The sequence below is a fragment of the Tarenaya hassleriana genome, unplaced genomic scaffold (genome assembly GCF_000463585.1).
Source record: "Tarenaya hassleriana unplaced genomic scaffold, ASM46358v1 Cleome35, whole genome shotgun sequence".
NCBI lineage: Eukaryota > Viridiplantae > Streptophyta > Magnoliopsida > Brassicales > Cleomaceae > Tarenaya > Tarenaya hassleriana.
The window spans coordinates 1,160,891-1,178,731 of record NW_010966617.1 but is presented as its reverse complement, the minus strand read 5'-3'; the positions used below and the strand labels follow the sequence as shown (position 1 = coordinate 1,178,731).

Here is a 17,841-nt window from a genome sequence, read left to right as displayed (position 1 = left end):
GCAGCTGAGGGAAGTCCTGAAATATGCCCGAGCTACAATCTCGGTGGAGGAGGTGAAGGCCGCAGCTAGGATGAAGGAGCTAGAGCTTCTAGCTCAGGGTACCCTTACTCGGGGTACGGGGGAAGGATTAGTGGTCAATGGCAAACCCGAGAAATCGGGTGGCGGGAAGAAGAAGGCCAAAGACCAGGTGGAGTGTTGGTATTGCGGCAAGAAGGGACACTATAAGAAGGAGTGTAGGTCCCGTAGGGCGAAGGAGGAGACCGAGGGTAAGGGGGTAGTAGTCTCGGTTCAGAAGTATGATTCGGAGGTACTTCTAGTATGCTCTGACTACTTCTCGGGTGGAGGTTCGGAGGTGAGGTCTCCACGTCTAGGTGGAGTTACCTCGGGTAGGAAGCTCAGGGGAAAGGGCGAGCGAGGAAATGTCATGTCACCGGGTAGAGTCGGTGAAGGTAGTAGCGCTAGGGGCGTTTCCTCTCGGGGTGAAGCACGTGCTTGCACGTGTTCCGAGCCTTCGGTAGAGTTTCTATAGGTCGACTAGGGGAGTCTTCACGGGGTAAAACCCGTGGGGGCACCTTAGTCGGTAGGAGGGGTCTGGGGTAGAGGTCATAGGTCGCTTGATCTTTACGGGGATCAAGATTTAGGTTTGCTAGTATGACTCAAGGTTAATCTCGGGGTAGTCGGGGTAGACTCGGGAGACGGGTAGATGTCGGGGTGTGACCCTCGGGGGGCCATTGGTGAGGTATAGACTTCACCGGAGGGGGTCATTTAGACGGTCTAGGGAGCCATACTAGCCTAGGTACTAGTCTAGGTCTTAGGTAGCCTTCGGAAGCGGAGGTGTCGGGGGACACTCGCTTGGGTAGGTTAGGTGCGTCGTGTCACGATGAGTCGTGTTTATGACACGCTCAGTAAGAACTCCTCTAATAACGGTGTTCCAATGCGCCTTGGATCATGCCGGGAGGTGGAGTTAAAATGGAAGTAAAAAAGGGAACTTAGCGTGTTAGGGATGTTGGCGTGTTTGCTTCATATTTGTTTTGCAGGTTTTCAAGAAGAAGGTGGAGATTTGTAGGAAGCGTTCTTCGTCCAAACCCGCTGATCCGTTTGGAGGCTTCCAAAGCCTCGGAATGAAGCAGAGACTCTGAGGGGTAGTTTGGAAAAATTGTAAGGGACGCGTTATGAGTCCTAGGGTTTTCGGTTTTCAGAACACTTGCGTTTTTTGGGTCTTCTCTCTAGGGTTTCTCTTCTCTCTCTCTCTCTGGGCGAACTTCGGTTCTCCGGTTGCGCTGTAGTCGACTCCGGTCGAGTCTCCGGCGTGTTTATGTGTTGTACCTAGCAAATAGCGGTTCCCTCTTCCCGAGACATAGGTATCGAGTGTTAGAGCTCGATACCGAACTCGTAACTCCGGTGTCTCCTTTCTTTTCTGTTCTTGGCACGAACGTGTGAATCGGAGAGGACATCGGTGAGGTATTCGAGAGGGTAAATCCTCTACAATAACTATTTACAAAATTATCCTATATTTATTAATGTTGCTAAAAGATACGTATCGGATCAGATATGTCGAATAATTCAGTTTTGATATTCGTATCCGATCCGTATCCGATAACTATTTTAAAAACACTATATCCGTATCCAATCCGTAGATTCCAGATATCCGAATTTTTCAGTTCAGATACGGATCGGTTCGGTTTTTTCGGATATTGTGTTCATCCTATGTGTCACACCCTACTCACATACTTTTATATATACTAGATAATGATCCGCGGACATCGCGGGGACTAAAAATATATAGAAACTTTTAAATAATTTTATTAGTTTTAAAATTAAATACAATATTTTGTATTTCTAGTTCATATTTTCAAATAAAATTCAGAAATAAATTTGAAATGTATTATTTGAAATGTGTTAAGATAATATGACGAAATATTTTTTTTGTATTATGGACATTTTTTGTATTTATATTATTTATGGGTTATAATATATAATTTTATTACTATAGCAAAAGTACAATGTCTCTCCAGATCTAATCCGGTACACCACGTCGTGTCTTTCCACAACCAAATCTCGATTCGCTCTCCCGTTCTATGATTGTACTGGTGGTTCGATTTGTAGAGATTCGTAGACGATTGATTTCGTCAGCAATATTTGATTGAATCGATGGTGACAAAATGCGCAACAATTTTTTTTATATATATAGAAATTTAATATAGTTACATACAACGAACGATGACATAATAATAAATTCACATAAATAAATTAATCCACAAATTTGATGAAAGAAAAAAAAATCACAATAATAAATGTTTTAAATGTTTACCGAAATTCAAAGAAGTTTTCATCAAATTTACTGTAAAGAAGTTATGCTCTCGTGACTTTATCCAAATAATGGTTGAATGCATGTATCTTTTTATATTAATTTTCTTAATATAAACATATCCTAAAAAAGTTTGTGCAAAAGAAAAAATCTAATCAAATATTATAGGAAATATTTTTCATAATAAACAATATTTAAATCTAATTTTATCCGTAACAAAAAAAAAAGGCTAAGAGGCTGACATACATAAATTCACATGATCATAAATTGAGATAAATAAATTAATTAACAAATTTGATAAAGAATCAGAAAATTATAATAAATATTTATCGAAAAGAGAGATTTCACCGAATTCAATGTAAATAAATTATACATCATGCATTAGCATGTATCTTCCACCAAATTCCATCTCTCACATTATATATATAGTATTGAATAAGCCTCTATTAATCTCCATAACTTTATCTTAATATAAATTAATATATTAATGATTTCAAATTAATATATTAATTTAATGATAAAAAATCTTTTACCATATTGTTATGTCCAAGGAATCATATAATATAATGAAACTTATCCTTTTATATATAAAACCAAAGTAACATAATACAACGGTAAGTCCAAACCAAGAGTTGGACCAGAAATTTAAACCAAAAAAATAAAACACATCAAAATCGGAATCAGAGATTACGACGTTTAAGGCTTTGGTATCTCTTAGAGATGGCATCGCGATGAGGGATGCGTTCTGTACGAGAGGGCAACTGAAAACGGCAATTAGGGCATTGGTTCCCTTTCTGAAGCCATTCTTCGATGCAGGATCTGTGAAAGAGATGAGAGCAAGGCATTCTCGTTGCTTCCTCCCCAAGAAACATCCCCTCTTGACAGATCGTGCATGGCTCCAGTTCATCCATGTCTTCTCCAAGTATCTTCACTCTCTCCAGTCTGCACACCGACGTTTCTTCCGCCGGGATCGGACCGCTGAAGAATCTAACGCCGTGTCTGATCGCTTCGCTTCTTGCCCTTTTCGCTCTTATGTCCAAATCGAACGGAAACTCCGTCTCGTTGACGCCGATTTCGGACATCAAATCTTGGATGGAAGTCTTCCATAAGGGCACCGACAGTACATTCTCGTTGTTCTCGACTCGTCTTCTTATCATCTCTGCAATCTTCTCTTCGATCGTCCGGTGAAATTCTTCGTCCTCGCGCTCTTGAAGCTTCGTCTGGAAATCCACGCTCGTGAGCCAGATTGTTTTCTTGGCGCAGATTCTGAGAGGGACCCATCTTCGGTCCGACCAAGACTTCTTGTTCTCCTTCGAATACTCCACGAATCTCTTGACGATTTCGATCTTGTCATTGAATTTCAGCCCGATCAATGGCACGTTCTCGTCGATCTCACGTGCCAAAGTCATCAGGGCTTGCGACTGATCGTCGGCTTCCAATGCTGTCGCGAGAAAAGAACACGGGAATCTGAAACGGTATTCCTGATCCGTGACTGGAAGAGAACGGTCCAGTTTCTTGTCTCCCCACTTGTGTTCGTTCGCGTAAACGGCTTCTGAGCTTGATGAAGAACTGCTCGTACGGAACAGTTTCCTCATCGTCTTCTCTCTCGCTTATCTTCTCCGGAAACTCGACGGCCAAATCTACGCGGGAAAACGCGACGTTCATCCACGGACCGTACACTCGTGTCTTAACCTCGCGAGTTAAAGGCCTTTCCTTTGGGATTTCTCCGCATGATCCATGATCTATCATGCCGCAGCTTTTGCAGAAGCTTCCAAGGTTCTTGTACTTGAACTGAACAAATGAATCGTCGTCGAGGAAGAAACCGGGATTGAGTGGCTTCTTCAGATCGATCTCTGCCCGAACGTAGAAATCTCGCTTCGAGGAATTGAAGTAGACTTTTCCGAGCGGTTTATCGCTGAGAATCTCGCCGATTCTTCGGGATTCTTCGTCGGTGTAACGGCACAATGGCAAGCCCTCGACCTTGACTGAGAACCAGGAGACAGAGAAATCGATGTCGGATAAAGAGAGGTGAGAAGGCCACTGCTTGAGCACCAAGGTAACGCCATCGACGTGCCATGTATGTCGGAGAACACTCTTCATGTCGACTTCTAACTCGAAGTTGAACAATATGATATCGTCCTCGATGGGAGAAACGGTCATGTCGCCGGAGGGATCCCAACGTTGACGAAGTGATGTCTCGGTCTTCTCGATCGACGGCGGAGATGAGGCGGTGAAGAACTTTCCGACCAGGAAGAGCATCGGTTCCATCGCTTGTTCTTGCGGGATCTCTGTAACTAGGGTTTGGAATGCGAGAGAATTTTGAAACGGGTTTGTAAGTCGCTTCTTAAATCTTATATATAGCCATCGAAAACTCTAATCCAGATTTTAATATGTAATTATATCTTTCCTTTTCCCTATATTATTTTCCTTTTTCATGATTGAGTTTGTTCAATCAGATAGAAGTAGAACTGTAACGTGTTTTTATCCGATTGATCTCAACTTTAACAAGTTGACGTGACGCAAATTATTATCTGTTAGAGATATATAAGGTGACAGAGAATAATCTTGATTCGTAGACTGAAGTAGAGGACGGAAGTTTCGGACAAGAGAGAGAAGGTTTGGTCAAAAGACCAGTTCAATAACAAGAGCAACTGATTCCAGGATTTTAGCATGATTTGAGGAAGTTTGTTTTTCTTTATCGTTGATTTGATTCTATTTAAGTTGTAGTTTTGGGAATAAAATAGATAGAGAGCTGTTTCTCGAAAACTCTCGAGTCAATTATTCAGAAACGTGTCCTTGTTCTGTTTCTCACCGAAACAGATTTTTTTTTGAGCACTTTCACTGTGAGTTTATTTTGGTTTCTACACTTGGTCTCAGAGCCCGGTTGAAGGTAAATGCCAAAATACATGTCTCGAGAGGAATCATCTGGTAGTGTTGTTCGTGATGAAGGCAACACTCAGACTACGCGTGTTGAATCGGGATTACAAGGGAAGGAAGGAAACATTTCGATTCAATATCCCATGCTCACCAAGACAAATTATGCGGTGTGGGCGATGAAGATGCAGATCTTTATGAGAGCACATGGTGTGTGGGAGGCGATCAACCCTATAAGACCTGTCGATCCGAAGAAGGATAGCATGGCATTGGCCGCAATTTGCCAGAGCATTAGCGAGGAAACTATGATGCAGATTGGAGTGAAAGCAACAGCAAATGAGGCCTGGTCAGCTATCAAGTTGTTGCATGTTGGTGTTGAGCGAGTGAGGGAGGTCAGAGCTCAATCACTTCGCTGGGAACTTGAAGGAATCAAAATGGGAGAGGCTGAGGCTGTAGATGATTTTGCAGAAAGAATCGCTACCATAGTGAGTAAGTTGAGGTCTCTGGGTGAGATCGTCGACGAGATATATGTGGTTAAAAAGATCCTGAGATCAACCTCACAGAAGTTTATGCAAATGGCATCAAATCTTGAGCAATTTAGTGATCTGAAAACCACTAGCATGGAAGAGGTTTTTGGAGCACTTAAGACTCATGAGGAACGTCTAAAGGGTTTTTACAGCAAGAATGATGAACATGTCTTGCTGACACGAGGAGAATGGAAGGCGAGAGAGGAAGGAAATACCTCGACTGACAAACGAGGTAAGGATCAGGAGAACCTCAGAGGACGAGGTAGGGGTCGAGGAGGACCAAACAATCGCGGCAGAGGACGCGGCAGAGGACGAAACTTTGATATATCACGAGTTAGATGTTTTAACTGTGGTGAATGGGGCCATTTTGTTGCAGACTGTGAACTGAAGAAAGAGGAAGAACATGTTCACGTTGCTGAAGAGAAGGTGGAAGAGCCCACCCTACTAATGATAGAATCATGTGAGATGATTCACACAATTGAGATGAGTGATGGTCGAGTGTTACTCAATGAGGAAGGAACATCTCGACAGAAGAAATCTAGAGATAACCAAACCACAGAGATGGTCTGGTATTATGACACCGGAGCTAGCAATCATATGACTGGTCTCAAACAAGCGTTCACTACACTGGATGAAGATGTGAGGGGAAGAGTGCGGTTTGGAGATGGTTCAGTCATAGAGGTCATGGGAAAAGGCTCAGTTGAGTTTTATTGCAAGGATAATGAGAAGCTGATGATGGAGAATGTATATTACATTCCACAATTGCGGAGCAACATTATCAGTCTTGGACAATTGGAAGAAATGGGTGCCAAGATAGTAATTGAGAGCGGGTTCATGAGAGTCCTTGACTCCAAAGGGCAGTTAGTGGCTAAGATTCCAAGAGCTTCGAATCGTTTGTACACGATGACACAGGCACATTCAACATGTCTACTATCCAAGAAAGACACAGAAACGTGGAATTGGCATGAGAGGTATGGTCATTTGAATTTCTCTGCTTTAAATGAAATGGCATTGAGAGGGATGGTGAAAGGGCTATCTGAAATTCGGAAAATAGAAGGAAGTTGTGATGGATGTCTTATTGGGAAGCAACATAGAACAAAGTTTCCCAGAGCAACTTTGTTTCGAGCAAGCAGACTGTTAGAGCTGGTCCATGGAGACATTTGTGGTCCTATTTCCCCACCAACACATGGTGGGAACATGTATTTTCTGCTTTTGGTTGATGATCATAGTAGATTTATGTGGATAGAGATGATTCAGAACAAGAGTGCGGCTCTGGAAACTTTTAAGAAAATGAAGTTAGTTGCAGAAAGTCAATCTGAGAAGAAGATCAAGATGCTTCGAACCGATAGAGGGGGAGAGTTCACTTCGGTTGAATTCAACAAGTACTGCGAAGAGCAAGGAATTATCAGACAGCTCACTGCTCCTTACACACCTCAACAGAATGGTGTGGTTGAGAGAAGAAATCAAACCGTTGTGGAGATGATCAGATGTTTGTTGAGGAGCAGAGGAATGCCGAAAAGGTTTTGGGGAGAAGCTGCAAGGACTGCCGTATACATCCTGAACAGATCACTCACAACGAGTTTGAAAGGGAAAACTCCATATGAAGCGTGGTTTGGAAAACCACCCAAGGTTCATCACTTAAGGGTTTTCGGGTGTACTGCATATGCCAAAACTGTTGGAACTCACCTTAAGAAGCTGGAGGACAGAAGTAAGAAGATGGTGATGCTCGGATATGAACCAGGAAGCAAAGCATATAGATTGCTGAATCCAGAGAATAGTCGAATTGTTGTGAGCAGAGATGTTTATTTCCATGAAGAAGAAAGCTGGAACTGGAAAGAAGAAGGAGTTGAGAATGTGTCAAATTCAAGACCACCAGTGATAACAATTCAATCTCTGGAACAATCAGAGACTGTATCGTCAATACCTCAACCAACTATGCAGGTTGAGAACGAGGGTCAGGGGAACACTGAATTTGAAGATACAGGGGATAGCAGTAGCTACATGAGGCCAAAGGGTTACAGAACACTACAAGAGTTATATGACACTACTCACGAAGTAGAACCTGAAGCTGGACTTTACTTCCTATCAATAGAAGAACCAGCTACATTCGAAGAAGCAGCAGGTAGTGTGAGCTGGCAGCAAGCCATGATCGAGGAAATTGAAGCCATAGAACGAAATAAAACCTGGAGTTTGGTGGAGCTACCAGAAGGTCACAAGGCAATCAGTCTAAAGTGGGTTTTTAAGCTAAAGAAGAACCCAGAAGGTGAGGTAATCAAGTATAAAGCAAGGATAGTTGCAAGGGGCTTTGTTCAAAAGCATGGCATAGACTATGAAGAAGTCTTTGCTCCAGTGGCCAGAATTGAGACAGTAAGACTTCTTCTGGCTATAGCTGCACAAGAGGGCTGGGAAGTACATCACATGGATGTAAAATCAGCTTTCCTGAATGGAGATTTGGAAGAGGAAGTGTACGTTCATCAACCAAAAGGGTTTGTGAAGAAGGGAGAAGAGATGAAAGTATTGAAGCTGAGAAAAGCTCTATATGGGTTGAAGCAGGCTCCTAGAGCCTGGAACACAAAGTTGGATCAAAGTTTGAAGGAGATCGGCTTTGAAAAGTGCAGCCTGGAACATGCCGTCTACAAGAAGAATGTAAGTGACATTCAAATTATCGGAGTATATGTTGATGACTTGGTGATATTGGGTTCAAAGCCTGAAAGTATTAAGGAGTTTAAAGAAAAAATGAAACAGAGGTTTGAGATGAGTGATCTGGGACTTCTAAGCTACTATTTGGGAATTGAGGTTCAACAAGAAGCAGGTAGTATCACTCTCAGACAGACTGGGTATGCTGTGAGTTTGCTGGAGAAGTTTGGACTAGTTGACTGTAAACCATGTCGGGTGCCGATGGATTCCCGAACAAAGCTGAGCAAGCGTGATGATAGTCCTCTCGTTGATGCGACCCAATACAGAAGTGCGATCGGAAGCCTGAGGTATCTTGTTCACACACGTCCTGACATTGCTTTTTCAGTCGGTGTTGTAAGCAGATACATGGAAGCTCCAACAACAAAGCATCTAGCAGCGGTGAAGCAAATTCTGAGGTATATAAAAGGAACTCTGCAACTAGGATGCAAGTATGTAAAAGAAGAAGGGGAAACAAGGCTGATAGGTTACTGTGATAGTGACTTGGCCGGAGACGTTGATGATCGAAAAAGTACATCTGGAATAATGTTCTTTCTAGGTGATAGTCTGGTGACTTGGATGTCACAAAAACAGAAGGTTGTGGCGTTATCTTCTTGTGAAGCAGAATACGTGGCCGCAACAGCAGGGGCTTGTCAAGGAATTTGGTTGGAAAGGCTCTTGTTTGAGATCAGAGGTCACTCCGTAAGAAGAACAATTCTGAAGGTGGATAACAAATCAGCAATTGCGCTTGCGAAAAATCCGGTGTTTCATAGCAGGAGCAAACATATAGAGGTGAAGTATCATTTCATTCGAGATTGCATACAGAAGGAAGAGATTGAGTTGGATTATGTGAGGACTGAAGAGCAATTGGCTGATTTATTAACTAAGCCATTGACGCGAGAACGACTGGAGCTACTACGTCATGCGATTGGGCTCAGAAATATCAGGTTAGGCGAACAAGATTAAGGGGAAGAGTGACAGAGAATAATCTTGATTCGTAGACTGAAGTAGAGGACGGAAGTTTCGGACAAGAGAGAGAAGGTTTGGTCAAAAGACCAGTTCAATAACAAGAGCAACTGATTCCAGGATTTTAGCATGATTTGAGGAAGTTTGTTTTTCTTTATCGTTGATTTGATTCTATTTAAGTTGTAGTTTTGGGAATAAAATAGATAGAGAGCTGTTTCTCGAAAACTCTCGAGTCAATTATTCAGAAACGTGTCCTTGTTCTGTTTCTCACCGAAACAGATTTTTTTTTGAGCACTTTCACTGTGAGTTTATTTTGGTTTCTACATAAGGATCTCTGATATTTTATCAAAATATATTATAGATATATTTTAGTGTATAGTTTATTAGTGAGATTTAAACTCTTTTGTCTATCTGTACGTTATTTGGTCGAATGAATACAACAACACGGTTTTATATTCAGCAAATCTTGATATTATCCTTTCTTATAATATAATATGTAATCTGTTATTATTTGTTTCCTTTTTCTTATATTATTTTCCTTTTTCATGTTTGGGTTTTTTTCAATGAGATTGAGCTAACTTTATTATCAGTTTCCTTTTTCATGTTAGATAAAAATGGAGAAAAAAAGGGAACCTGTTATAAATAATAAAAAAATACAATAATTAGAAAACAATCATATAACTATTTTATTTGAATGCCATATAACTAAAAAGGCGAAATTCCAAAAATATAGGAAAAGCCCATATAAACTATCAAAAGGCCCAACAATATATGTGGATAAAAAAAAGGCCCGTATAAATTTTGTCCGAACAGTTATTATGTTATTCATGATTTTATTCATTTTACTCTCTTAATGTATTTTTTGTTGATAACATAATTTGATTTTGTGGATTAAATTATACATAACTATAATGATTTATTCAAATTATTAAACTTCATTGCCATTCTTTTCATGATTGAAATTTGAGTATAATATAAAATAAATATTGTTGAAATAAATATATTGATATTATCTTGAGAGAATTTTTTTCCTTATTCATAATAAATCTCCTTGCCATTCGTCGGAAAAGTCGATTATTTAAGTCACTATAATTAGGTAAAAAATAAATTTTTATTATTTAGGTCGATTTGATCAATATTATGATATGCATCCATATATCATTTTGATCAATCCACCACAACTTCAATATATTCTAATAAAATCATACTAAATAAAAAAAAAGGTCTAAGAATAAAACAATAAATTGTTATATTATGTAATGGGGATATACTTTACTTACATATGATGATAAACCATCTTTGTATATATCGCATTGGATATTTCGTCTTTTTTCCATAGAATTATTTTATTATATTTGTATTTTTTTTTCTTTCCGACCCACGTCACAGGATAACATCGAACATAAAATTGTTTTATGTTATAAAATCATGAAGTCGGTGGGAATTTTATCCCTCGTGGCTTTCCAACGTGAACAGTACAAGAAACCCGAAAGCGTTGACTTGTTGTCCTTTCGACCCCACGAGTGTCGAGCGCACGTGGGCTCGTGGGTCTCTTCGACGCGCAAAATGACGATACTATGCACGTGCGGATAAAAGATCAACTTGAATGAGACGTACACGTGCGGACTTCATCCACTTGCATCGAGGCGTGCACGTGCGGAAAAATAAAAAGAAAAAGTCAACGACAAAAAGAGTCAACGACATGTCACAAAGAGACAATGAATGTGACACATCACAAATTCTGCGCCTGAAAAACGTAACGAGCCGAAAAAAAATACACACACGAAGGCTCGTACCAATTACCAAACAAAAACATCACACGAAAAATAAGGAGAACCGACACGAAGATTTACTTGTCAGGCACGAACAAGAAAAAAAAACAAATAAAAAAAAATACAAAATTAGAAGAATATATCTCCAATATCAATTCGGGGAATGATTTTTCTCAATGCCTATATAAAAAAAATACAAAGGCAGACCACACGAAAACATATCCCCCCAAAAAAAAAATCTCTCACTCGTATTCGATCAAAGAACAAGAGCCATGATCGAACGACCAATGTTCTGTCTGGTCGGGAAATTCTTCACGAGCTCATCTCCGCCGCCGTCCATAAACAAGTCCGAGGTTTCGGTTCGATGGAAACTCACCGGAAAGATGACAGTTTCTACCGTCGAGAACGACCTCATATTGTTCAACTTCGAGTTGGAAACCGACATGAAGAAAGCTCTCGGAGATTCATGGCACGTCAATGGCGTTACCTTGGTGCTGAAGGAATGGCCTTCTCATCTCTCTTTATCCGACATTGATTTCTCTTTCGCTTGGTTCTGGGTCAAGGTCGAGGGCTTGCCCTTGTCTCGTTACATCGACGAGGAAATTCGGAGAATCGGAGAAATGCTTAGCGAGAAACTGCTCGGGACATTCCACGTGGATCCCTCGAAGCGAGAGTTCTGGGTTCGGGCAGAGATCGATCTGAAGAAGCCTCTCAATCCCGGTTTCTTCATGGGCAAGAAACAAAAACGTTCCTTTGTTCAGTTCAAGTACAAGAATCTCGGAGGGTTCTGTCAAAGCTGTGGCATGATCGATCATCCATCCTGCGGGAAAACTCCAGCAGAGAGACCGTTAACCCGTAATTGTATGACTCGAGTGTACGGTCCGTGGCTGAGATGGACTCTCCCGAGCTATGTTCATGATCTGATCGTAGAGTTTCCCGAAAAGATAACCGAGAGAACGGAGGAAGAAGAAACTGTTCCATACGAGCAATTCTTCGTCAAACTCAAAGTTGAAGTTTCTTACGTGAACGAGCATAAGTGGAGAGACAAGATACTGAGCCGTTCTATTTCAGACAGCGTTAACGAGTACCGTTTCAGGTTTCCCTGCTCTTATCTCGCGACGACGTTAGAAGAGTCCACTGATCCGTCACGAGCTCTGTACATTCTGACACGTGAGATTGATGAGAACGTGCCGATAATCGGCTTGACATTCCAAGACAAGGTCAAAATCGTCGAGAGGTTCGTGGATTACTCGAAGAAGAACGTGAATTCTTGGTCGGACCGTACATGGGTTCCTGTCAGAATCTGCGTCAAGAAAACAACCAAGCTCTCGAGCGTAGATTTCCAGACGAAGATCCAAGGACAGGAGGACAAAGAATTCTGTCAGATGATCGACGAGAAGATCTCCGAGATGATCAAAAGAAGAGTCGAAAACAACGAGAATGTACTGTCACTGCCCTTGTGGGAGACACGGATCCAAGACCTGATGGCACAGATGGGAGTGGACGAGATCCCATTAGGGTTACCCTACAGAACCCTAAAGGCGAGGAGGGAAGCTATCAGCTATGGCGTCGGATTCTTCAGCGGTCCAATACCTGCGGAAGCAACGTCAGTTCAGAAGCTGGAGAGAGTGAGAGTGTCGGGACAGGACATGGATTCGCTCGAAGCATGCGCCATTTGTCAGGAAGGGATGTTTCTTGGGGACCAAGCAACGAGAATGCCATGTTCTCATCTTCTCCACACAGTTTGCATTGAAGAATGGCTCAAGAAAGGGAACCAATGTCCGTTATGTCGGTTTGAGTTGCCTTCTCAGAAACGAACTGGCTGTCCTCGGCCGTTTAACAGATACCGACGCCTGAAGAGACGCCATCTTTGATTTTTTTATTTTTATTTTTGTTTAGGTTTGGCTTTTTGTTAATAAAAAAAAAAAAGAAGCTGAGTCGTATATTTCCTTAAAGTTATATTGGAAATTGCAACCGGAAGATTAAATAAAGTTGATGATTAAATCAAAATATATGCCCGGGTTGATCAAAGCTACGTTGTTGGGCCATTGGCTCTATTTTTGAATTCCGGGCCTGTATATGTGAGATGGTTTGGGCTTATTATTATTATTATTATTAAATTTAATGGTGGGATTTGACATACTAAAATTTAGTAGATTATAATTGATAATAGACTGATTATTCTCTATTATTATTGATCCTTTTATACGGACTGACTGATGAAAAATATAGCTGTAATTAGTTTCCGTAAATGGGTTTTAGGTTTTTAATGTGAATGTCAATTGTTTTTTAATAACCATTCCATATTTTTTAGAAAAAAAAAATTATACGAGAAAAGGAAGAGATATAAAATGGAGATTTTTTCATATCCGCTGGATTCTCGGGAAAATCCTAAAAAATTTAGCCAAAAACGCGTTCGGACAAACAGCAGAACAAAAAAGTCGTCGTCGTCGCTAGTTACAAGATCTTTCTCTCTCGCCATTCTCGCAGGTAAAATCCTTTTCGAACTTTCCCCAGATCTGGGCATATTTCCCCTTAGATTTTCTTGTTCATTGTGTTTCTGGGGAAAGTTCTTCGATCTGTACTACTTTTCCCCCTCGCGATACGTAGATTCCGAGGCTAATGGTCTGAATTGAGGGGTTTTTTTTTAAATTGTTGGACGAATGTTCAGGTTTTTGTCCCGTTACTTGGAATTTTCGCGAAGAACGCGTTTTGGAAGGCCGATTATTAGATAAGAATGAGCGATCATTTGGTGGTGTTCGTGGATCGGATGGTAAGGCCGGTGCCGGCGAATCCGGTGCGGGCGGAGACGGAAAGTCCCAACGCCGCCGGGCCGTCGAGCTCGACCTCGCCGGATAAGGCGATCGACGAAGGAGGGGAAGAGGAGCCTCTGATTCAATCGGCGGAGTGCCGTATTTGCCAGGAGGAGGACTCTGTCAAGAATCTCGAGAGCCCCTGTGCCTGTAGTGGAAGCCTCAAGGTATACATACATATATATATATATATGTGTATATGTATATATTCGAATAAAGCCATAGACTCAAATCTTATGGCTTTTAACATGTCGATGGTCCATTGCCTGAATCCTCTGCTGCATGTAGATGATTATTGCACTCCAAGAGCTTGTCATGATTGTAGATAATCACTGCAAAAATGTACTATCTTGCATACACACACACACACATACATATATATATATATATGCACCATGTCATCATCGTCGAGCTTAATGTTATTTTGGCACAGTTTGCCCACAGGGAATGTGTTCAGCATTGGTGCAATGAGAAAGGAGACATCATCTGTGAGATTTGCCATCAGGTAAACAACTACTTAACCATGTGGCATAAACAACTCTGTAGGAGTAGTAGTCTCTTTGACCTTGTTCCTTTGCCTTTGGAGTTCCTAACTAGAGCTTTTGTTAAGTAGCTACTAACCTGTTTTTTTTCCCCCGGGTTTCACCTTTATCATCTTGTACATAGCCTTACCAGCCTGGTTATACGGCTCCACCTCCTCGTCCTCAGCCTGAAGAAACCACCATTGATATTGGGTTGAGTAAAAAACGTTTCCCGTTTCGTCTCTTTTACAAGCCCTATCTCTCTGCTGAGGAGAGCTTGTTGCTGATATGTGTTTCCTTTTGGTTGTAGCAGAGGCTGGACGATATCGGGTACTCCTGTGGATGTAAATGATCCACGTCTCTTGGCCATCGCAGAAGCAGAACGGCGGTTTTGGGAAGCTGACTATGACGATTACGCTGCCTCAAATGCGAGTGGAGCTGCGTTTTGTCGCTCGGCTGCTCTCATTGTAAGCCCTCTCCCCACCCCCTGCATGAATTTATATTCTGAAGCTACATTAGTTAGCTATTGCAGATATAGTATGTGATAATAGAACCAGAATTATACAAAAAATGGCTTGGGCATTGATGCTATATGTCACTTACCATTGAACCACTGGTCCACCGCGATATGTTTGATTTTTTCCTCGTATGTGCTTGTTGTTTGAATTGGCTTTGATCTCAAGACTTGTCCTTTTTGTAGTTGATGGCTCTTTTGCTGTTGCGGCATGCTATGACAGTTACAGATGGTGGAGATGAAGAAGATGACCTATCCACATTTTTCTCTGTAAGTTGAAAAACCTAAGTTTGCAATGACAGGTCCCGATACGGACAAAGTGAGTCTCCTGTCTACGCGCTGTATTTACGTTGCAAATATTCTTTTACAGCTTTTCCTCCTCCGAGCTGCTGGGTTCCTGCTCCCGTGCTACATCATGGCATGGGCTATAAGTATCCTGCAACGACGTAGACAGAGACAGGTAAAAACACGAATCTCTTACTTGAGAAGCAGAGGCAGGATTTTGCGCATTTTGAATAATATCCCGATTATCTTTACGCCCGCTCACTTTCGTCTTTGATCTTTGCTGGACTATTAAACACAGGAAGCCACAGCATTGGCTAGGCGAGTTGCATATGTGTTGCAATCTGGACAGCGTAATAGGGGCGTTCATTTCACAATAGCCACAGGTCCGGCTCCTGCCATGTCCGAACATCAGGAGACTGTTTGATCTCTGTCTGTTTCCGGCAAAAAAAAAAAGCATCTCTCCGACCACCATTATCATTTATCACCCTTTGTAGAGTGGACAGGTGGGGTCCAAGCCTGTGGATGAGTAACTGTTAATAAAGTTTACATCTCCGTGTGTAATGAATGTGTCTCTACCTGAAATTGTTTCAAAAAAGAAAATGTTGATCACAGAATGTAGACTCCGTTTTTCCTATTACAAACATAACCCATACTAAAATTAAATAACTTGAACTGTAGTAGTTTTTAGATCAAAGTAGTAACGAGCTCATAAAAATGCACATAAACACTACTGATACAAGATAGTGGATGATGTATCTTCACACAGATTTCCATGCAAAAAGCATATGGTGTTAGTGGCTTAATCTATATTAGAGCTGTTGTCATCAGCCATAATTGTCTGAATGAATCTGTGTATTAGAGCTTTATCCAAAGGAAATATCATCATTTAGATTCAATTCCAATTAGAACCCAAGGTTTGCTTTTAGGCCTCTTTTGGACCCTTTCTCATGGTGGCTGCTTCACTCAGGCCACATCAGAGATCTCATCGGGAATAAGAATATTACACTTTAAAATTCAAAAGAAAAACGGAACTTAAACATTCTCCTCTACAGATCAACCTTCAAGATTTCATGATTATATTTAACACAAAAGAGTTTCAAATATGTGTTTGGGTTTTAAAGTAAAGGAAAGGCTGCACCTTTAGGACTAACCTCGAGAATGCAGAAAAGAAAAGGAAGCTCGAATCAGCAAATGGGTGTTCTGTTTTTGGACCAAAGACCGGTCTTCCTCTTTGTTTTTGAGCCAGCAATCACTATCCAATCTCCTCCAGTCCTCCTACTTGGAATAAACAATTTATTTTTAAAACCAGAGAGAGAGAGAACCTGATGCTTCCGAATGTTCCAAGTTGCATGTGATAAACAATTGTTAAACAAAAAAGAAGTTGCAACAAAAAAAAAAGAAAAATTGAAATGACAACAGTAAAGAAAAGGGAAGAGAGATAAAGAAAAAGATTGCCCGAATGAATAATCGAGAAAAGGAAAAGAAAAAGAACAAGGGAATTACCAGGCAAACAGGGGAAAACTTGAAGTGGGTCTTCCAAAGAATCATTCCATGGAGGATCAAGAGCTCTGCGTTAATCATAACCTACAGATGCAAGATTAGTATAAATCACCAAAACGCAATGACAGTTACAAATATTTCCGGATAGATGTTACATAGTTTAGATCGGGTTTACAACTCTTCAATGACTTAGTGTATTGGGACCGGATTATGTGAAACACATCAAAGCATGGAGATTATAATTAAAACCCAAGTATATTTGTAATTCCTTACTTAAAGTGCAAACCAACATACGGCAAAACCTAGAAGTAGTACACACACGATTATGTCGAATTTCGTATACTTGCATTGTTATATTGCCTAAAAAAAGGTAAACTAAGAAACCGGATTTGGTTGCTTAAAAAAGCGAGCTCGGTGTTCAAAAGTGAGGGAGAAGATCTTAGAATAATATAAAGAATGATTCTAAAAGAAAATTAATGTATTTGTTTCTTTTGTGAAAGGACTGCTCTGTTGTACCTCCTTTAGTTCCCAAAGTTCGATGCTTTATATGAGTAGCTTGTTGCTGTAGTAATAGAATAGTACCAACGATTTATGTGTCCCTGCGATTTAAAAAAACAAAACGAAACCACTTTCCTTAATAACAAAGGAATTTTGGGATAACAAGAATTCACAGTCATAAAAGAACATAAACTTGGATAGTTAGTAGAACCCATTGTTCCCAAAAGCTAAAGGTAATGTATACCTCAAAGTACAAAACTGTGGAACCAACATTCCTTTGTCCCTGAAAACAAAACGATGATTCATCTAGTTGTTCCGTGAAGACATGCTGTTTTTTACACCGTTCCATTTGAATATATTTATCAGACCTATCGAAATGAGACGGAGCAAGTAAAACTACCAGTAACAAAGCAGAAATGCCTTACTCATAATGAAGGCCCTAGATAAGGCAAGCAGTCTGCAAATGATTACAAAACACTTTACATGGAATGTTCACCGCAAAGAGTAAATTGTTCAAGAGAATGTAACCGGCGTAATATGTCGCCTTCAATGACGTGGCAAGTAGGGCATACTTGTAGAGATGTAGGGAA

The 17,841-nt window shown here is 40.8% G+C and overlaps 1 protein-coding gene and 1 long non-coding RNA gene across 4 annotated transcripts in view; one reads left to right on the top strand and one right to left on the bottom strand.

The window, feature by feature from the left end:
- The first annotated feature begins 13,505 nt into the window (after positions 1-13,505).
- LOC104822125 lies at positions 13,506-15,930 on the top strand. The gene is made up of 8 exons (XM_010553244.1): positions 13,506-13,610; positions 13,792-14,100; positions 14,367-14,438; positions 14,600-14,667; positions 14,768-14,921; positions 15,155-15,238; positions 15,339-15,428; positions 15,552-15,930. The coding sequence occupies exons 2-8, from the start codon at positions 13,858-13,860 to the stop codon at positions 15,675-15,677; spliced, it is 837 nt and encodes a 278-aa protein (XP_010551546.1). The 5' UTR covers positions 13,506-13,610; positions 13,792-13,857; the 3' UTR covers positions 15,678-15,930.
- Positions 15,266-17,841, bottom strand: part of LOC104822127 — a 4,497-nt gene continuing 1,921 nt past the window's right edge. Inside the window, exons 2-7 of one of the 3 annotated variants that reach the window (XR_773141.1) lie at positions 17,496-17,534; positions 17,270-17,352; positions 16,757-16,837; positions 16,405-16,528; positions 15,516-15,829; positions 15,295-15,404 (exon numbers count right to left, since the gene is read on the bottom strand). This is a non-coding gene — a long non-coding RNA (uncharacterized LOC104822127). Of the gene's footprint in view, positions 15,405-15,449; positions 16,529-16,756; positions 16,838-17,269; positions 17,353-17,495; positions 17,535-17,841 lie in introns of all 3 variants that reach the window. The other 2 variants (XR_773140.1, XR_773142.1) reach the window with 2 other exon arrangements.

Coding starts and splice junctions, on each gene's coding strand:
- LOC104822125 (XM_010553244.1), top strand. CDS start 13,858: ATGAGCGATCATTTGGTGGTGTTCGTGGATCGGATGGTAAGGCCGGTG. Junction 14,101..14,366: donor CCTGTAGTGGAAGCCTCAAG/GTATACATACAT, acceptor ATTTTGGCACAG/TTTGCCCACAGGGAATGTGT. Junction 15,239..15,338: donor ACCTATCCACATTTTTCTCT/GTAAGTTGAAAA, acceptor ATTCTTTTACAG/CTTTTCCTCCTCCGAGCTGC.